This window comes from Gordionus sp. m RMFG-2023, chromosome 5 (genome assembly GCF_954871325.1).
Source record: "Gordionus sp. m RMFG-2023 chromosome 5, tfGorSpeb1-WG-v2, whole genome shotgun sequence".
Lineage (NCBI taxonomy): Eukaryota > Metazoa > Nematomorpha > Gordioida > Chordodea > Parachordodidae > Gordionus > Gordionus sp. m RMFG-2023.
The window spans coordinates 11,292,967-11,315,486 of record NC_088779.1 but is presented as its reverse complement, the minus strand read 5'-3'; the positions used below and the strand labels follow the sequence as shown (position 1 = coordinate 11,315,486).

At 26.5% G+C, this 22,520-nt stretch overlaps 1 protein-coding gene across 2 annotated transcripts in view; it reads left to right on the top strand.

Moving 5' to 3' along the window:
- The first annotated feature begins 14,956 nt into the window (after positions 1 to 14,956).
- LOC135930036 (cystathionine beta-synthase-like) overlaps positions 14,957 to 22,520 on the top strand; it is a 13,134-nt gene continuing 5,570 nt past the window's right edge. For both annotated transcript variants that reach the window (XR_010572710.1, XM_065466803.1), the window contains exons 1-11: positions 14,957 to 15,136; positions 15,178 to 15,315; positions 15,356 to 15,435; positions 15,474 to 15,608; positions 15,651 to 15,720; positions 15,772 to 15,863; positions 18,042 to 18,167; positions 18,461 to 18,545; positions 18,922 to 19,036; positions 20,085 to 20,168; positions 20,501 to 20,644. Coding sequence is in view for 1 of the 2 variants with exons in the window: in XM_065466803.1 (XP_065322875.1) it covers positions 15,010 to 15,136; positions 15,178 to 15,315; positions 15,356 to 15,435; positions 15,474 to 15,608; positions 15,651 to 15,720; positions 15,772 to 15,863; positions 18,042 to 18,167; positions 18,461 to 18,545; positions 18,922 to 19,036; positions 20,085 to 20,168; positions 20,501 to 20,644 (1,196 nt within the window). In the remaining variant the exon portion in view is untranslated. The remainder of the gene's footprint in view (positions 15,137 to 15,177; positions 15,316 to 15,355; positions 15,436 to 15,473; positions 15,609 to 15,650; positions 15,721 to 15,771; positions 15,864 to 18,041; positions 18,168 to 18,460; positions 18,546 to 18,921; positions 19,037 to 20,084; positions 20,169 to 20,500; positions 20,645 to 22,520) is intronic.

The window sequence follows — 22,520 nt, the reverse complement described above, 5'->3', positions numbered from 1 at the left end:
TTTTCAAATTTCTAGTCAAATAATAATTATTTCTGAAACTTCTTGTCCAACAGGGAAAAAGAAATTGCGACCTTGTCCAACGAGATAGAGTCTCTGCCATCAAGCAGTAACAGCTTTTAAGGAGTTAGAAGAGCCAATTATTTGCTATTACTGAAAAATCAGAATGACCTGAAAGAAATATTTCCTCAGAAGCAAGAAAATTATTGGATTCATTGCTTATTCCACCTTTTGTTTCTCATGAGAATGTATTATTTAATTATACAATTATTTTAAGTTTTACTTTTCAAAAACATGACATTGACTTGATTAAGAAGATGAGAATAGCAGAGAGCATTTTATCAGAACTCAAGGAAATTGGGGATAATGTTGATGAAGAATTATGTATTTTATATTTTATTGTTGAGTCAAAAGCAGAGCTATACGTGTTTAATATTTGTCTCCCTCGACTTGTAGCAAGGCAAGCTCATCGTTAAAACATTAATATAGGATCAGTAGAAGAGTATGTCTTAAATACAGATACATTTATAACTCAAATAAATGAATTTTTAATTCATCATGCAGCACTTAACAATCTGCAATTATTACTTCCACAAAAGCCTGCCCAACCTTTTTCAGATGGTGATAGAAAAATAAATATTTGTTAGATTATTATTATGAAGATGTTAAAGTATCTTATGATGCCTTACTAGCTGAATAACTATGTTTATAAGATTAACTATGGTTGATATAGTGCCAAAAAATGCTGTGGATGCTCTGCATTATTTCAAACACATCTTAGATTAAATTCTCAATGTATTAAAAGGGTTATAAACTCTTCCCATTAGTAAACTAATGAGATAACATTCTCTTTTTTAAGAAGAATAACAGAGGCCTGCAGAAGTACCATTTGCAGGGCACGGCCCGGATTTTTTTTAAAGATTTTTTAAGGCCCGGCTTTTAAAAATTTTCAGGCCCGGCCCGGTTTTTTTTAAAAATTTTCTTAGGCCCTCGGCTTTTTTAAAAAAAATTTCAGGCCCGGCCCGGCTTTTTTTAAAATAAAATTTTCAGACCCGGCCCGGATTTTTTTAAAATAAATTATATTGATTTTGATTTTTATAGCTAATAATAACGATTTCAAATATAGGCTGTTTTAATACATCCCGGATTGGGTGTTTTTTTAAAATAATTCAGGCCCGTCTTGGGTGTTTTTTTTTAAAAATTTCGGATTGGGTGTTTTTTTAAAATAATTCAGGCCCGTCTTGGGTGTTTTTTTAAAAACATTTTGGCCCTAGCCCGGGTATATTTAAAAAAATTAAAATAGTGTCCGGCCCGAGGGCCGGGCCTGCAGGTATCGAAAAACATACCATGAAGTACAACATCTGTAGATTGAAAGGTTTGGATCTTTTGAATATTCATAGGTATTTGACGACAAGCAAGGATGAGATAATTGAAAAATTAGCTCAATCAAAGCGAAGATTAGATTTTACATTGTAAATATATAACATACAATATGCAATTATTCCTAAGAATTTTTGTGTAAAGGCTCAAAAAATTCAAATTTCTATTTTGGGTCATTTAAGTGATTCTTTACATATAATTTTTTTATAAATCACATTAATTTAAAATTGTGTATTAGAAATAGTTATTCGTCCTAATAAATTTATGCTTGATATTTTTTATAAAACAAAAATATTTCTTAAAAAATTTTATTATCCCCCCTCCCACCAGAGATCAGTAACATATATTAATTGCTGTTGATGATAAGGCGCTGAGGTTAATTGTTTGTAAACCACTTGTAGAGTTTACCTTGACCTAATCGAATTTATAACTTAAAGTGCAAAAGAAATTTGTATTTAATTCTTAAATTTTTTTTCGATGATTAACGGATTGTTACTTTAATTCGATCCCAAAATAGGTTTTATATTCGAAATCGCAAGGAAGTATCTGCAATTATGGGGATTTTCCTTGGGATGCCTAGAATTATTGGATTTTATCATATTAACATTTCATCTTTATTTTTTTTATCCATCCCCACCTGGTTCTATAATCGAACTTCTTTCCCACTTATCATTTATTTTTCAGGCTATCTCGGAGTTTTGCTGATATTTATAATGTTTTAGTATAGTAATCTAAGTCATATATTTTATTCTTTATACGCAGTTTTACATTGGCCTCTACATTCCAGAAGTTTTTTATCTAGGAATGTATGTGAAATATATACACGTCCTGCAAGAATTTAATGTTTTTGAATGTTTGTAAAAGAAATATATTTTTTATACTGCTCTATTAATAAACTTTTTTTTTATAAGAACTACATGTGTATTTGAATGAATGGATCAATTCTGGCCAATAAATTAATAATTAATGACTTTTAGTAATTAATAAGAACGGAGATGATATAAGAATATGAATGTGTTATTTATTGATCTTTATTTGAAATTTAAGAAGTTGAATTTGACGTCTTAAATATTCAATTCTTTTATCGCGGTCAATACTTTTTATTTCATTTTCTGGAGTTGGTAAGATAACTTTAAAACATGTTTTTTAGGATTTGATAATTATTGCTTGAGATTTTATAGTTTGCTCGGCCAATTTTCTGTAAAAGTTTTAATAATCTGTATTATTTATACTATTCTGTCCATCAAATTTGAGAAAATGGTAAATTTATTAAAGTTCTAAAAATGAGCTAAGGGTTCATAGAAAATCTACTGAATATATCAAAGCAGATATTGAAGATAAGCAGAAGGGAACCCCTATTTTCATGGCTATTGGGAGGTTTTTTTTGTCATTTTTTCGTTTCGTTTTGATTTGTATTTGATTGTTTATTTGATATTAACAAATTTTATGAATAAAATTTGTAGAGCTTCCAATATTCTTATAAGATTCGTGATTATCGAAGACTTCTATGAAAAGTTCGTTAATTGGCAGTTCTTTAAAAAAAACATACATTAGATCAGTACGTATCCAGGATTTTCCTATAGGGGGAAATTTTTTTGGCAGATTTTCCTCCCCAAACTCCCCTTAGCTGGCCTTCGGCTGGGTCATATCTTTGAGCTATTCTATTAAATTATTCATAATATTAAATAATAATTATAATAATATTTTTAGCTTTTATTTACTAATTCGCATGAATATTTAAAGAAGAAATAAAGGTTTTAACCAATTTTATTATATTAAGTTATGTATATATTATATTTAATAAATTTATTTTTTTATAAAATTGAAATAAAGTCTGGTGCCATTTTTTTTATAAAATTGTAAAAACTAACCTCAGTTTCTCACACAATATATAAATAGAATAAAATTTTTTATTGAAATTACTAATTGTAGTGTGTATAAAATATTGACTAGAAAATAATTTTAAAAAATGGTTTTTATAACTTCTTATCAAATACAATATTATATAAAAATTTATTAAATGCTATTATTATAATGTGATTTTTAATTTTCGTGGGAAATTTGCAAATTCATCAAGAATTTCGTTTGTCGTTGGAACCAAATCTCTGTGGATATTTAACAGAGCTAACCCATTTAGCCGAGATTCGGAAGTAGTATTTCGTAAATAAGTTTCTAAATATTTAATTTTACCAATAGTGGCATCAGAAAACGAAGAAGGGTCTTTAGGTAATAAAATTTGAAGATTGCTAATGACTTGTTTTTTTAAATCTAAAAAACGTACTTTTTGATAAAAAAGTATCTAAGAATTGGATGAAAATGGATATTTTATAATATTCTTCAGTTGAGTCAACATTTATATTACATCAAATCAATTGCCTAGGTGCTAGACGAGGTTTTATTAATGTTATATCATAAGATTTAGCTTTCGATTCAAGGTCTAGATAAATATTATGAAAATTCATCTACATTCATTCTTATTTACCTGTTCATATATATTTTCTGCCAAATCAATAACCTGAACCAAATCTAAATTTGGTTTTTGTCTACAAAGCAGTGAGCTATAGGAATAAAATTTAACTGATTGATATTGCGAAATTTTGACGGAGGTGGGGGGCTAAAATTTTTATTAGCTTAAAATGATATTTATGAAAATAGTCAAATTTGGGATGGGTTGAAATTTCCTCTCTCCCCATTAGTTTTGCACCTGTATTCGATATAATAGCAATTTTACCTTATCGTTACAAATTTAAAATGTATATAATTTTCAAACCCTATAACTCATTTTAAACTTATTTTACGTAATTTAGTAAGAATATCATTTTTATTATTGTATAATTAAACAAGTAAAAAAATATAAATATATGTGCCGGACCTATATCCGGGGATTTTAGGACATCGGCATAGGTTTGTTGGATATCTCAAAATGATTAATATTTGAAAATTCATTAAAAATATATAAAAAACTTGGGCCAATATCTCATTAATTGTATTAATTTTATTTTCTATGAATACGTCAGGCACGGTTCAAAAAATGGTTCCTCCTTAAGAACACATTCGTTTCTAAAATGGAATCTCGACCTGACGGACTGACCTTAAACACTATACAATATTACAAAAGGATTTGCTATTAAATAATTTATACATAATATATATATAATAGATTAACCGTAAATAAGTTTCTTTGCCCGTAAAAAGTAATAATATGTTTGAGCAAATAAGAAATGAATGACAAAAATACAATTTTTTTACCTAATGACTGGTTAAGCAAATTAACTGTTGCATATATATGCCCTATATTTTACTTACATAGAAAATAGAATACAATACAAAGATGTCTTATCGAAGGTAAAACTTCAAAATGACAATTTAATAAATATTTGTCTCTCTAGAAAAGGGAAAACTTTCGCTACTCAACATATTAAATAATAGCAATAACCCAACATTTTACGATGGATTATTATAAGTAATTAGCATAACGCCAAAGAAATTTATTTTATTTTTTAATTTATTTAAACTTAAGTATGTGTTTTTTTTCCTGATTTTTATAATTAAGATAAATCAAGAAATCTTGGAAGTAATTATGACAATATTATAAGATAAGAAATATATAAAATGGATATTTATCTCCTATATCTAGAAAATAAAATACCTAGGCTTAATATTAATCAACGAATTTATAAAAAAATAAAATTAACATTTATTTATTTTAACTAATTCATTTATCAAAGTGGTTTCAAAAGATATATCATACTTTTCTTTTCCAAAATTACACACCATTTAATTTATTCACTTTTATTTTATACTTATGATTTGATGGAAAAAATTGAATAAAAAATATCATTAAGTGCAAAATATGATTTACTTTATTATTATTACAAAGTTAAATTAATTTTAAAGAACTTATTAGAAAGAAAACATATTATATACACATAAGTTAATTTATTTTTAATGACATGGCCGCTTATACAAATTTATTGAATACATTAACGAATAGCAATTCGCAGGCTATTAAAATTTTTAAAAAGGCTTTTCTTTTTGCAATATTACTGTGATTTGCTATATAAAATCATAAATTTCTAAAAAAATAGTATAAATTTTAATCTAGAAACCTATAAATATTATAATATAAATCATAATGGGATATTTAAGATAATTTTACTTATATATTTTATATATAGCTAAAGTTTAATATCCTATTTTGAAATATTTTTTTATACACCACCACCTTACCTTCCTTGTCAAAGGATTGTAAATCATCCTCCTTTAAATGTAAAGGATTTTCTTTTTAATATGACCCTTTTAAATAAAAAAAATCTTTTTCTCCAAATCTTAATTTTTATAATACAACCATATTAACAAATTTTCACAAAAATATTCTTCTAAATATAATTAAAATGATTTATTTATCTTTATTCTTTATAAAAATAAATAAATAATGTAAAACAATTTTTGTAATATACATTATAATTTATATATTAGGCATATTATATAGTATAGGTTTATGATTATATAGGTATAAATTATTCATGGTTTATTGTAATCGTCGTTCAACAAAAAAAATGGTCACAAATTTGTTCCTCTGGAAAAGAAACTTTGACATAAGGCGTCCTAGAATCTAGTAATGGGGTTAGAATTTTAAAAGATTTCCGTTCTTGGGGAAAAACACCATTTTGTTATGGGAAATATCAACGGTAAACTGTCAAATAAACCATTAAAAAATAATAAAATATATTGATATAAAGAAATTATTTCAAACTATGGGTTAACCCTTGGTTATATATAAAATTTATATTAATAAATATTACTTTCATTAAACATTAAGAATAGATAAATTCCTGTTATATTATATTTTTTTGACATCGTAAACTTTGCATATTATATATATGGTGTAAAAATAAAGGCATTTTGTATGAAATATAAATAAATTATTTGATTTTCAATTTTTAAATCAAACTTTCTCTAACATGCATTGAAGTAAAATAAGCTAATATAAGGAAATTCTTTGTTATAGAATATAATATATTCTTTTAAAATTAAAAATGAATACTAGTTAGTAGGCATACTAATAATATAAGATACTATGATGTTCTTATAATGAAAACTTTTATACATTAACAAAATTTCCTCTAACTTTCTTCCACACTGATTTAATTATAGGTAGAGGTATATAATTTATCAATTGAAATTTATTCTATCATCCTTTTAATGGCTACTTATAATTCTCATCTATGGCATCTAACATTGTTTTGAAGGTAGATAATATATATTTTTTTAAAAACTTTCTTAGGTAATAATTTTATTATTATTATGCCACACATTCATGTTCACTCTTTGCATCATTTTGAAACATTTTAAAGTTTGGTGGGCACATGAGTTCGGTAGTAATATCGATATGTGAAACATGCAAACGGTTGAATAAGAAAAATTTATCGTAATTAATTTTTTCAACTTGCTGCTGCTCTTTATTTTTGAACCTGGAATCAATCAATGATCTTAAATCTTTCTCAAGTCGCAGAGCATTCTCGGGAACCATGCGAAAAATGGAATCAAATCTCTTTGGATATAACTCATAATTGAGATATAAATAGCGATGTTTATATTTGCCGAATGGATCGATTGTTATTTTGCCGTAATAAGCGGTAGTCGAAGTTTCATCATTTGTAAGTGTTTCATTAGGGCATCTTATATCTTGAGCGCCAATCTCTCTGACCGAACAATCATAATAATGGCAAATTCTATTATCTACATAAGTTTTTATAAAAATATGCAAAAGTTCTGCTGTAGTCAAATGACAATTGTGGATTCTGAAGGCTATTCGCAACCCGATTTTAATATAGATTCTAGTATAAATAATTATTTGAAAATGAATAGGTTCAATGTCTTTTTGATTGTGAGATTTAATACAAGTGTAAATGCCGCTGTTTAAATGAGTCAATTGATTTATAAACAAAGTATTCCCAGTTATGTGGATATTGCTAAAATTTAAACTTTGAATCAATTTATCTTTAAATCGCCATTCATATGAGTTGTTTGAAATAGGGAAAAGCATCTTGTTTACTTTCATCATTTGACTTTCACAATCTAAAATTATATTTGACATAAATGGCTGGCAAAATAAATTATTATTGGATGACGTTTTTAATCTTTGCATTTTATCGCAATTTCCATCTTGTGCCTCCCCATTTATGGTGGCATTAAAAAGTATTAAATGATGTAGTAAGTTGTTTCTGATGTTTGGGGACTTGTATATTGACCATATGTTTTGAATATTATCTAAAGGCTCATCACCTTTTGGTAACCAGAAGCGTCTTTTAGCTAATAAATAGTCTTTATCGCTTAAAACTAAAGCGAAGTACACTCCATAATCTCCCTGACTCCTTAAATGAAGAATAAGAATGGTGCCATAATATTTATAATTTTTGATAATGCTAACGTTTTGGTATTTTCTTAATAATAATTGTTCTTTACCCCACAAAATAGGGCCAAATTTAACAGGCAAGGTCATATATTCCTCCAAATTTATTGTTACACTTGTACCCAAGGATTGATATCCCAAATTTATAGGCAATATATCTATCATTAAATCTATAAAACTCGCTGGCGTCATGATTCCCTGGTTAAATGTTTCATTCTCGACATTATCGTCAAAAGATTGATCGTCAATTTTTTTGTCATATGTTTGATTGTCACGAGGAGAAAGGTATAAGTGAAATGAATTTAAATCAATGTCCATATCGGTAACGGGATAGATTATTAAAGTGATCGCAGTGTAAATACTACCATTGATAATTTTGTAAGATAGGATATTGACGATATTGCTATCACGCATTACAGGGTAAAAGCGTTTAAAACTATTCTTGCCAAAGAAGACTATGCCTCTATACCAAGTAACCTGTATCATTTTAAGATGGCCCGGATAATCGAATGTGACGTTAATCTTGGCACCCACATAACTTAGCAAGTAACACCATCTTTGAGTTAGGAAGCATATAGGATCCCCTAAATCATAAGAAGACTTACTCGGCCTGTCAATTGATATGACGTTGGCAATAATCAAAATATAAAACCAATAAATTAAAGGGCGGAATATATACTCTCTTCCAGATATATCAATTTATGTTTTTACTCTTTCAAATATCAAGTTATTACTTTATATTTAAATTTAATATTATTCAAATTAATTTTTTTTAAATATTAAGTTTGAAACGAATTAAAAGAATACATTAATTCCAATTTTTAACAAAATATTAGGATTTATATAAAGTATTTTAAGAGTACCGTATAGCTCATGTGCAAAATTTTCGCATTTTTCTTTATAACCTTTTGATTTCGGGTCAAAATTATTAATATTTAGAAGTTTTAATAATGATCCATTGTGTTTGAATACTATATTTACTTTATATACCCCACCCCCTCCCCCATCCCTGCTGTATTATTAATTTATGCATATTTACATCATTTACGACATTTACAAAATATTGTTGATTAATTATACTTGCCTATGAACATTAATTCCTTTTAAATGGGATATGGCTAGTTCTTTAAGTCAGATGCTTCAAATAAAAATATACTTGGGAAATTATAAGCAGATTTTGCCCTGTAAATGGGATTTTTGACCATTATATTTGAATATAAACAGATAATTAAATCTCTATAAAGTGTCTAGCTCCTTTGACCTTTACTAGGTTTTAATAAAAATCTCAAAAATATTATATAATACAGATGTATCTAGTCATTCTAAGCCTCGTAGGTCTGTTCTACCATAATTTGAACGGTGTAAGAGGTCAATTCGAATTGAATTATGATGATAACGGAGGCGAATATCATGATGACGATAAGGGCTATGACGATATCCAAGAAGACGGGTACGGAAAGCACAACGATCTGGGGTTGATAAACAAAGTGTTGAAGTCTTATAGTAAAAATCATGGGACCAATGAACACAACGGATACAGGCAACCCGAATACAAGAATGCCAACTTCAGCAAATTTTTGAAGAAAATAGGATTTTATTATGGATTATATAGTAATATGAGTTATAATATTTGCTTATTATGCTAGTCATTTAAAAATTATTAAATTGTTTCAGAATTTTCTCTCTCAGATAGATAAGATAAAGAGCACAGACAAAATATAATTTTGTGGGCGTAGAACAGAGTTTTTTTATTATAGTATATTAAAAAAAACTAAGAATTATTTTTCTTTTAACAATCACAGAATATGTGCTTTACAAATTATATTTAACACGATATCATGACAATACGAACATATTCAACTGAACAAAGGAATATGATCATATGATAAAAAAAGTCCAAAATCAAATTTCATTTTTTTTTAAATTTTAAAATAGGCTCGTAGATACGAGGAATAATTTTATTTCCCCCCTCACCTTCCATCTTTGGATATGATTGGTGCAAAATATTGATAATCATCATTAATATTTAACAAATAAGGTTGTAAGTTATATTTTATTCAAAAGGTAAGGGCAACTACAAAGGTTACGGTAATGATGATCCCTCTTTCGGTTATAACAGCAAGGATGGTTTTTCCGCATATACTAATAAAAATCACAATTACGGAGATCCGCATGGAACTGCTGCTTATATGGCAACTTTGCATAAAGCCTACGGTGATCACGAGAGCAAATTTAAGCACTATCGTTATGATCCGTATAAATATAAACAGGAACATAAAGAATTATTCCATAAATATTCATACCATAAAAAATAGTTATTATGATTATAACCCATGTTGTGTTATATAATTTTTATAAACTTATTAAATATTGGTATTATTTATTTGCCAATATAATTTTTTTTTAAATTAAAACTTTATTTACATTATGTGATTTTTCGAATAAAAGAATAATTTTATATAGCATTTGTTACAAATGGAGCACGTTAAAACTCTTTTGGAGTAAGTTTAATAAATGAATAAAGGAATGAATGAATAAATAAATATGAATGAATGAATGAAGGAATAAATTAATCGAAGAATGTAGCAATAAATCTGTTAATTCTAAAAATAGTCCATAAAATTTTAGAAATTCAGAGACGGGTAAATTATTATCAATGTTTTCTGCAAATCCCATCAAAATTTAACGACAGGATCCAAAGTTATGCACATTCAAAGTTGGACAAACAGAATTCGAACTCTCCAACATGGATTATATTTATTTTTTTATTATTTATTAAGCTTTACATTCAAGCAATAGATAATAAAACAGGTTTTCATTAAATATGACTTAAGTTTAGTGAAGTAAACATTTCTAAAAAGATCGAGCGTTAGCGTTCAATGTTCATTGACAATAATCGAACACGTTCACGTTCAAGTTCACCTTTAAAAAAAGGAAGACATTCACGATCGCAAAACTTTATGAATATTTTTTTTTGAAAATTTAAATTAATATAAATAAATACCATGTATTTTTTAACATAATTTATTTGCCATGATTAAAATAAATATTTTTAAGTGAATAAAAAATTTCTTTTATTTATTAAAAAACTTATTCCTTTTATTTATTAAAAAACTTATTTCTTTTAATATGTAAAAACTTTTATATATCATATAAAATTTAATTATTTATAAAATATATAAATTCATACTTTAAATAGTGTTCAACTATATGAATCCCTTGATAAAATTTAAATGAATAGCAAAAAATGCCATTTTTTATAATATATTTGTGAAGAACATAACATAAGAAAAAATTAGAGAAATTAGTATATTTTTAAAATTTTTATTATACTTTGCCGATGTCATTTCTACATCATATCATCGTGACGATGTCCTCACTAAATAATGTTCACTACACGAATCAAAAAACATCCAAATGAAACATTTTAAAATACACAATACGAAAAACACACATCAATTTATCTATACATTAGAATTCTTGAATTAAAAAATAATTTGATTCAAATTTATTCAAATCTTATTTACCTTCGTTTTAAAGCGATCTATTAACCCTACTGGGTGTATTTTCTAGAGTAATTATAAATTTATCTATTTTTACTCTTACATTTTAATAGTATATTTTAAATATAAGTGTAATTAGAGGGTAGACATCCAAGGAGGGTAGGGAAAATAAACATTATTATTTTATTTATTAATATATATTTTTCTTCTCATTCATTCACAGATAAGATTATAGTACCGATTATCATGAGGCTGAAAGTGTTTAATTATGTTTGTTTGAAAGTTATTAATAGTGGCTCAGTGTAAGAATAATTTGCATTCTCGGATTTTTATACATAATGGGTGCAAATCTCTTTTATGAGGGTAGGGGTAATTTTCTAGGGGGATTGCTTCCAATAAATTTTCTTCCATGTGGACGCTGCCTACGTAATATTTTATTATTGTCAACATGTTCCTAATGATTTATTTTCAATCAAAAATGGTTCATTGGCAAAAGGACACATAAGAATTTGATTAAAAAATTGAAAACTTTTAAGAGATTTTGTTAAATCTGAACCATTTCGTTCCTTTACCTTTGTTAATCGGCTCAATCCTAATAGTAAAAAAAAATCACAGATTCGAGACAAGAGTACATTTTTTCAAGATTGAGCTATCCTTAAGGTTTAAACTCAAGAGGCTAAAATGATAGTTTTTCCATTAAAAATTTGGTCTTTTTAATGCTGGCTCGAAACCTGATAAAATGGAGCTATTTTTTAATACTACTTGTTGATGGAGAGCTTTCTATAGCTTAAATAAAGCAGAAGCGGCTACGACATAAAATTTTTATAAAAATATTGGAAAATAAATTCCATCTTTTATGTGGCTAAAATATATTAAAAAATTTCAACTTTAAAATTTTTAAAAATTTTAATGACAATAATAATTAGAAAAGGAACATATTTAGCACTTTTGAAAAAAAAATTAAAGATCTTTTGACGGATGAGAGGAGGGTGCTCAATTATAAAATTTAGAAATGGGGCTAAAAAATAAAGAAAAATGAGCAAGAGGGTTTATCTCCTAGTAGCCCCTCTCCTACCATTGCAATAAACCTTAATTTCGAAATATATAAATAAATAAAACACATAAAAGAATATCAAGAAAGAAATGAAATCAAATATCTTCAAATAAATATGGATATTAATCCTTGTAAAATGAAATATAAATCTTAACTAACGATTTAATTATATCATGATGGTATTATTACACCATTTATTTTTTTTGGATTAAATAAAGGATATAATTATTAAAAATATCCTATCTTTTCATCGGGATTCGGCTCATGGTCTAGATGGGATTATGAAACTAATATAACTCTCTATTAACATTTTAGACAATGTTTTATAGAATGGACTAATAAAAAAAAATTTATAGACATTACCAAATCAACAATTCTTGAAGAAGAGAATATAAACCACCAATCCAAATCAAAAACTATATGGTGGTTGAGCTTCCTCTTAGATGACATGATGGAAGCTAGATAAGTAATCGAGAAAATTATTGTATGATATTAAATTTCTAAAAGATTATCTTCCGTTTTTAATGGTATATAAACGACTACACAGTTGACCATTATTGCTTATCTAAAATATGCGATCATATGCTCTCAGCCGCTGTAGTAATAATCATAAATTACATAGCCACACAAATAATAGATGCTGGTTAATTTGCAGTCCTAGCGATGGCACTCACGATGGTAACCCATATCAGAATTTATTCTGTTAGATAAATTGATAAAACAAAAACACTAAAAACCTTTAAAAGAAATTATGCAAATAAATTGAAGCCTTGAGTTATTTACACGACAAAAATGCCATATTAGAAATGAAACATTTTGTAACTACAAAATAAGAACCAGAGTGATATCATGAAAGCAATTAAGATTTTATATATTATTGTCGCACCATCTATAGTTGGTATATTATATCTTAAAATAATAGTAGTTTGTAATAATATTAAAATATAATCGTATCGAAAATTTAACTCAAATCTATATTCCGAATAAGAAGAAAATAGCTTCCTAAAAACACATAAAAAAGAGAAGAAATAATATCTAATTTATTACATCCATTGTGGGATGAATAATAATACGCTTAATTTTAATTAATAAATTAATAGATGGCGTTAAATATTTGTAAGCAAATTTTACTTATATATTATCAAAAGCATTTATTAGTAAAATTTTAAAAATATAAACTGTAATATATTATATAACTATTAGATACGTCTGTAAAAGTGGCATTTTACCTAATATTTTATAAAAAATTATATATAATAGAGGATTATAAACTATATGTCTACTTACTTTTTATAAATAAATCTCTTATACTTTTTGGATTTGGACCTTGAAAATAATTTTAGGAAGAGACATGACAATTAAATTTAAAAATCAGTAATATAGTTGATTAGTGATTTTGAACTCGGCTAAAATATTAAATCATTTTTTTAATTAATAAATGATTATATTTATTTAATTAGGGTTATATAATAATTTAAATTATAAAAGTCAATTAAGCTTCAACTGTTAAGGCTAAATTAATATTTAGTGAGTGATATTGTTATATTTTTAACATAGAATTTGATTGCAAGCTGACATAGTGTAATTTATATGTAATAATCTTATCTAATAATTAAAATAGTATTCATTTAATAAAAATATAGATTGTCTTATTAATTTTTTAATAAAATTAAATCCGTATATTACTCAATAGAATTATAATGAAGTTATTCAGAGGGCAATTAAAAACATTTATTTTTAGCTCGAGGGGATTTTAAGGAGCCATTAAATAAAATTGTTTGCTTCAGGAGGCTATTCAAACTTTTCAGAGGGCTCGAGCCCCTGCGCCCCTCCCTAGCGACGCCACTGATAATCTAAGGTAAAAGTAAATTTTGAAATAATAAAAATAACTTTAAATCGTTTAACAAAAAATACAAATTTTGAACTTTAATATAAAATATATTAAGAATATAAAAGAAAGAAAAATCAATAGATAAACAAAAAGTCGATCACTTTAAAATTCCACCCTCCAAAAAAACTCGGCCTGTTCTCCTTGGAAGTGTTGGATGTACTTATAAAAGCGTTTAAAATCCTTATCCTGTCATCGCCAGTACCATAATGAAAATAGTTATAACCATGTCAGACTTTGCTGTTGAGCTTTCACTGGCAGATGTTTTGGGTGTGCAATCAAAACTAGATTTTTAAGAGTATTATGAAAGCTCGATATTGTTGATTGCAAAATTGCTAGGAGTTCTTCTCTCTTCAATTTTATTAACAATAAAATATGATTAATTATAACCTGGAATATTTATTAATATTTTTTGAATGTTAGCTTTAAATTCATTTATAAAATAATATATTTATATTATATAGGTTTATTAGGCCTAATAAATCGCCAAATAGGTTTCTTTTTAATCCAATCAAAAGGTTCATATTTGCTATTCCTAAATACACAATAAATTTTTAAATTAAAGTTTATGTTATAAAAAATTATTTTGAAAATAAATTGGAATTAAAAATCATCTTACAAACATAATTAATATAAAATAAAAAAGAATACAAAGCTTTCTTGTCAATATCACGTGATTTATCAATGTTAACTATCATTTTTGGAAAGTGGCCCATAGTATTTCTAAAAACAGTTGATAAATTATTTTTATCAATATTCCGGTGAAACGCCAATGGTTAATCCTTCTTATCAAATTATTTCGCCTAAAATATCTAAAAATATTTTAGTAAATATCGGTAATACACCTTTAGTAAGAATTAATAAAATAGGCAAAGAATGCAATCTAGATTCAGAAATATGTGAGCATAATTATGATTTAAAATGATAAATATTTTAATAGTTGCAAAATGTGAATTTTTTAATGCTGGTGGTAGTGTCAAAGATAGAATTGGCCGCAGAATGATAGAAGATGCAGAAGAAAATGGAACATTGATTCCAGGTGTCTCAATTATTATTGAGCCAACATCAGGAAATACTGGTTTTCATAATTATTTAAAATTTAATTATAGACTTATTAGGTATTGGATTGGCATTGGGGGCTGCTGTGAAAGGATACCGTTGTATAATTGTCATGCCTGAAAAAATGAGCAATGAAAAAGTAAATAATAATTTTTTTTAATGATTATTTTTAATTAGGTTGCAGTTTTAAAAGCGTTAGGTGCAGAAATTGTTAGAACACCAACTGCTGCAAGTTGGGATTCACCAGAAAGTCATATTGGTGTTGCAAAAAGATTATGCAAAGAAATTCCAAATGCCATAATATTAGACCAAGTATTGTATTCATATATTAGATTTAATATTGATATATAAAAGTATAATAATCCATCAAACCCTTTGGCTCATTATGAGGGCACTGCTCAAGAAATTATTGAACAATGTGAAGGTATTTTTAAATCCTAGATACTACTTTAGTTTTGTGTTTAAATATATTTAGGTAAATTAGATATGATAGTAATAGGGGCAGGAACGGGTGGAACTATAGCTGGTGTAGCTAAAAAAATAAAAGAAGTTTTACCAAATTGCAAAGTATTTATTTATGTTCTATATTATTTTATTAGCAATAAATAATGTTTTTTATATGAAAGTAAATTAGTGTTTTACAAAAATTTATTCATCAATAAAAATTTGCATAATTAAAATTATTGCAACAAATTGCCTATTTATACATTTTGTGTCACTTAAAAATTGACAACAGCTCACCAGTAGATATATAATTTTCTGTATGACCAGCTTTCAAAATATACAGCCAAAATTATTCAAAATAACCCCATTTTAAAAATTCTGGTTGACCAGACTTTTTATAAGTGCTTCTGTGAGTCTTTAAAATCATTTTCCTAAAGATATACTGCAACAACCAACTAGGTAACTTGAGCAAATTATTTTGTTTTATATATGTTCAAGACAAAATGTCCAATCAGTCATACTTTGGAGCGACCTAAAAAGGTTCGCAACGTTTATCATAAAAACATAGCCAGTAAATTGGGAAATTTGTGTAAAATATTTTTATGGGCTGACCAAATTTTTTAAAGCAGAATTAAGCAATGTAATTTTTCTAGATAAAAAAAATTATTAGGATGGGCCAAACAATTTGTACAAAATTTTCTTCTAGGCTGAGTAAAAAATTTTTTAAAATCTTGGGAAATATTGCAATTCTTATTTCTTTGAATTTTGTCAATAATAATTAAATCAAATTATCTAAAGTGTAAAATGAAGCTAACCAAAGACCTGCAAAGGTACCATTTGCATGGCCTGGGCTGGGCCAAATTTTTTTTTAAAAAAAATTTTCATTTAAGCCCAGCCCAGGTTTAAAAATTTTAGGTCTGGCCAAGCCCAGATTTTTTATTTAAATTATATTTGACCTGGTATATACAAAAAATTCACCTATTCCATATTTTATTATATTTTTCATCAAGTATTGATAAGCAAGCATATTACATATTTTATCTTTTTTTATTCTAAATAGATATTTAGTATATTATAAATTGATACTATAAAAAATTTATGTAAATAATATTTTGAGAATATACTCTATTAATTGTATTTATAAAAAAATAAAACTGATATTTATTAAAATGGAAGTAAATAATATTTTAAGAATATACTATATTATTTTGTATTTATAAAAAAAATAAAACTAATATTTATAAAAAAAATGGAAGTAAATAAAATTCTGAGAATATATTATATTATATATTGCATTTATAAAAATTAAACTAATATTTATAAAAATGAAAGTAAATTATATAATCATTATAACCATATCTAAATGAGGAATATAATAATTCATGATGTATAAATTTTTAAAAAAAATTTTACAACCTGGCCTGTCCCGGTTTTATTAATCTTAAGCCCAGCTTGGCCCAAGTATATTTTAAAAATTTTAAAATATGGCCCGACCCGTGTATACTGGTTTGGCTGGGCCTGCAGGTCTCTGATAATAACCATCTATATGATTTTCCTGATTAATTTATACATAATTAAATAAGCCTAGTTTGGATTAATAAATTTTATGGCTTTTGTGTCAGGTTTAGGTTCTAGCTTGTTTCTAATTTTTTTTATTTTGGATTAAATTTGATAAATACAAAGTCATTGTTTTTTTAATTTATTTTTTTTATATTATAATATATAAAGAAACAAAATATATTACAATATTAGGAAAAGCTAAATTAGAAAGAAATTTTCATGGATATTGGCAATGTATTACTAAATAGGAGTGTAATTGAAAAGGGAGGGGGGGGGGTAAAAAAATTTCTTGGGCCAGCCCTGGAAAAAAATATAATATATTATTTATTTATTTAAATAACATAGGTATTATAATCCTTTCATGATGAGTCCTATTTTTGGATATAATATAAAATATTCGAATGGAATTTAATGATATAGAATTAAAGAAATCATTGCATTACTCAATTTTGTTGCAAACCAATTTTTCTTTCATCATAAATGTCACCATTCTCAAGATCTGAAAGAGAATATTGTGACCTTATGCACTATATTTAATTATTTTATCTCCACTGTTTGAATCTTCCTTTATTTTGCAACATCAGATGTTATAAAAAGTGTTGCCTCAAATTTTTCCTTATCCAATTTTTGAGCGATGGCAGCAAATTACTGGAAATCATCATTGCCAAAACATTATTAATTTTCTCATATATACATGACAAACTAGTACTGATTTATATTTAAACTAAATAATATATTTAGGTGATTGGGGTTGATCCTAAAGGTTCTATCCTAGCATTGCCAGAATCGCTCAATAAATGTGATTCCTCATATTATGAAGTTGAAGGGATTGGTTACGATTTTATTCCTAATGTATTAGATAGATCGGTACATTTTTAAAACATGATTTTTATATTAAATAAGACAAGAAATTATTACATTAACTGATATAATATAACGGCAATTATAATTTAAAATAGAGGTTTCAAAATTGCAAATAGAAGTCTTATAAGTCCAGCTGGCACTGCTAGCTATATGTTGGATGCACTAAAATAAGTCAAGTTTTTAGGCATCCTCAAAAAATATATACTCAATGGAAGAACTATTGAATAACTAACGCCATTTAATTATGTCTAACTTTCATTATATATTCAAATCGCTACTCAAATTTTTAAATAAAGCTGGTGGATAAATGGTATAAGTCCGAAGACAAGCCATCATTTATCATGGCGCGAAAATTGATAAGAGAGGAAGGACTCTTATGTGGTAAAAAAAATCATTAAAATACTTTTTTTAAAATATATATAATATAACTTTAAATCCAAAATGGCTACATTTTTATTTATAATTACGGGTTACACCCTAACCTAAATCATCCCATTTTATCATAATTATATTTTACTATTACGAATATTAATCTTTTATTTTGCTATATATCGAAATTTACGTTGAAACGGAGTTAAATTTTATTTATTTATATAATCAGCTGGTAGTTAATTAAATTTTATTCTTGCCAATTTTCTTACAGAATATAATTAAATTTCATTAGTATTTTTTGTAATAATTAACAAAAATATATGGAATTTTATATAAAAAAAAACTCGCACAACATTTATATACCAATCCATATCTTTTTGCTAAGGCGGAAGTTGCGGATCAGCTATGTACTGTGCAATACAAGCAGCCAAAGATTTTAGTTTCGATAAACCGCACCACCGAATAGTTGTTATTTTACCTGACTCTTTAAGGAACTATATGTATTAAATTTGTTTAAAATACTATCTAAATATATATTTATAATTGGTGTTACACAGCTCAATTTTTAAAAGCGGTTAACCCAATATTATCGCCAATACGCACTGGAGTTTTTGCTAGATGGCAAAAAAGATTTGGACATTTATTAACAAAATTACGAGGCTTGAGTATTATTTTTATCATTTAAAATCGGCTGAATGGAGTTTACAACATTAGGGATGTACCATTATTTTTTATCAGATCGGATCGGGCCGATAATTTACTTTTTAAAATATCAGCTATCGGTGAAAATTATAAAATTCCGATTCATTCCGATAAAATGGCATCTTAATTTTTATATTTTATTTTAAATTTTATAATATATTTGTTTATTACTTATTATTTAAATAGATCAATGTTAATATATAAATAAGTGATTTATCAATAAAAATATTTTATACTGATCATTATAATATATTTAAATGACTTATTTTATGATATAGTTAAATTATAAATATTATACTATTAAAAAGTATACGAGATGAGTAGTAGGCGTGTAGTAATGCAAAATCGCTTCATTTGAGCCCATTTAAAACGGCTAATTCAATATTTTAGCCAGAAAAATATGCCTAAGCTTCGAGATTTCGCGAATAGATGAGCAAAATCTTCAGGCCTGCTTAATATTTTTTTGGATAAAATTTTGAGTTAGCCGTTTTTTAAAATCGTCTATGTTACAGAATGCAAAGGATATAAATCTAATATAGGATCGAATCGCCCCCCCCCCAAAGTGTATTGTTAAACCCCTAAACAACATTAGTTATTAAATTATATTGTTTTGCTAATTCATCTGAATTTTAAAAAAATATTTGACATAATTTTATATTACATTTTTTTTTGTAAATGAGTATACCTTTTTTAAAAAAAATTAGGAACTTCTTAATATTCTAATATTTATTGATCTGCTAAATTTTTCGATTCGGAATTATAAATTATTGGTGCTAAGAATTTTGGGAATATTATTCACTATTCTTTTATATAAATTTAAATATTTAATATTCATTTTTACAAAAGCACTAAATTTCTGGATGATAATTGGATGATTGAACGAGGTTTTATGCAAGACCCAAATCTTTCCCAGCAAAAATCTAAAATTTGGTAATTCACCGATCTCCTTATAATTACAAAATTATATAATTTGTTGGAAATTTAATATGATTGCTAATTCTTTACTATACTAGAATATTGCCTAGTTTTTTCTTTAAATTCATGATTTATACTAATATTTTTATTATTACCCTTTAGAACTTATGTGTTATTTATTGATAGATGATTACCTTCTCGACCCCCCCCCCCTCCCCATACCCCCCTTATAAATAAAAATATTAAATTTCACTACTGGTCCTAGATGAATTTATCATTTATGGCAAAATGGAAAGAATGGAACATTATATTTAAATAATTTAATAAAATCATTTGTTTCACGATAGGTGGCACAATTTGCCAGTCTCATCTCTTGTCATATCCAATCCAACCTCCATAGATGCTAATTCCACTTGCAAGGAGGCTATAGATCTGATGAAAATAAAAGGTTTTGATCAGTTGCCTATATTTGGATCCGGTTCTAATTCCAAGTTATTGATGTTTATGTTTATGTTCCTTCATAATTTGCTTATTTTTTATATATGTAATAAGCCTAAGATTTATTTATCAACAAAGAATTATAGTTAAGTCAAATATGTTATAAAAATTTAAATGACCATGTGATGTGAGCTTGAAGTGGATTTAGGCATAATAGGTACATTTTATAAGAAATTTATACTTTGAACCAAAACGATAAATGAATACTAGACCGTAAATGATAATATGATTTAGTTAATATTTTGTTGTATCTGAACTTTTATTTATTTGTTTATACCAGGGATCGGCTGTTGTGTAAAATTAATTTACGGCATGAAGAGTTATAAATTGTAAATGTTACTGGTCTGTTACGGTTTTTAAAACAATTTAAATATTAATTACTGGTTTGAAATTTCTTTTTAGATTGAAATAATTATATTTAACTAAAAAATTGTAAAATATCATTTAAATCTATAAAAAATATTATTTTTAAGATTTGCTTAGGCATAAGTACAAACTAAACTCTAAATAAATTTTTACCAAACTATAATGTTTATAAATTTAGGCAATATAATAATGGCTTGAATCGATTAATATTAATTGTATAAAGATTAACCGTTCATTTCACTTAGTATTCCTGTTTATACAAATTTTACTCATTATAATTGTTATTTTTATATTTTACGAATAATTAACACATTTCGTTAATTTAAATACGGTAAAAATTATATCATAATGGCCTTAACCCACATCCAATTATTTTTTGAAATTTTTGTTTGTATTTTTTTAAAGTTATCTATCCTCACAGTACAATGCTTGCAAATTTAGCAGTCGCTAAACATAATTAAGTTTTTCAAAAAATTTTACATATCTAATTAGGGTTTTAAATGAGATTTAATATCCAAAATGGTCTTTTAAAAATTTATTTTTGGCTCAAATAAATATCATAAAAAATAAGAATATTAGTTAGGGTAAAAAAATTTTTACACAAATTGGGTATTTGATTTTGTTAAAATAATATACAAAAAAGAATATATAAATGACTAATAATTATCTTAATCTCGTTTAATGTCAATTTCCAGGTTTGCTCAGTTTTCCTTCTGATTTTTATTTTTATGGTCCTGGAGCATCAATATTTGTAAGATTCATTATATCCGCCGCTATCACCTTTATCCACGTCATCTTGAACCTTCCTCTATGTCTTGATTCTCCTACTTCCATCAATATGCATCTTTTTACCCAGTCATATTTCGTCTTATTCCACATGTCCAAACCATCTTAGTCTATTTCTTCGCATTAACACTCCAATCACTTCTATACCCATTCTTGTTCGATATTCCTTGCTAGTTTTTCTCTCTCTCAGACATATCCCACACATCCATCTACATCCTCATCTCTGTTCTATTTGGCTTCGTGGACCGCTTCCATTACCCATCTTTCCTCGCCATAGACTGAACAACTTCTCGCACAGCTTATGTAAACTTTCCCCTTTAATTTAAGATAGTCATTTTTATTTGTTAGAATAGACGGCATCTCTCTGAAATTCTTCTATACTTGTCTGACCCTTGCAACAATCAGAATCTACACCACCATTTGCGTTTAGCATATCACCCAGATGGCAAAACCTTTCCACTTTTCTCAGAGTTAACCCATTGCCAATATCCAAACTACCATTTGCTACGTTATCAGTATTATGTATCCCTTATATGTACGTTCAACAAATAAAGGTCATTCTTTCTAACATTAGACTTCCTTTTTCTATGCTACATCGTTTATGCACCCATTTCTGGCATCTGGTGCATTAAATTAAATTTCTTGAACTCCTTTTTCACATACACCACAAGGCCAGGTGCCGAATTCCTCCATCTTCAGATTATCCACACCAATCAT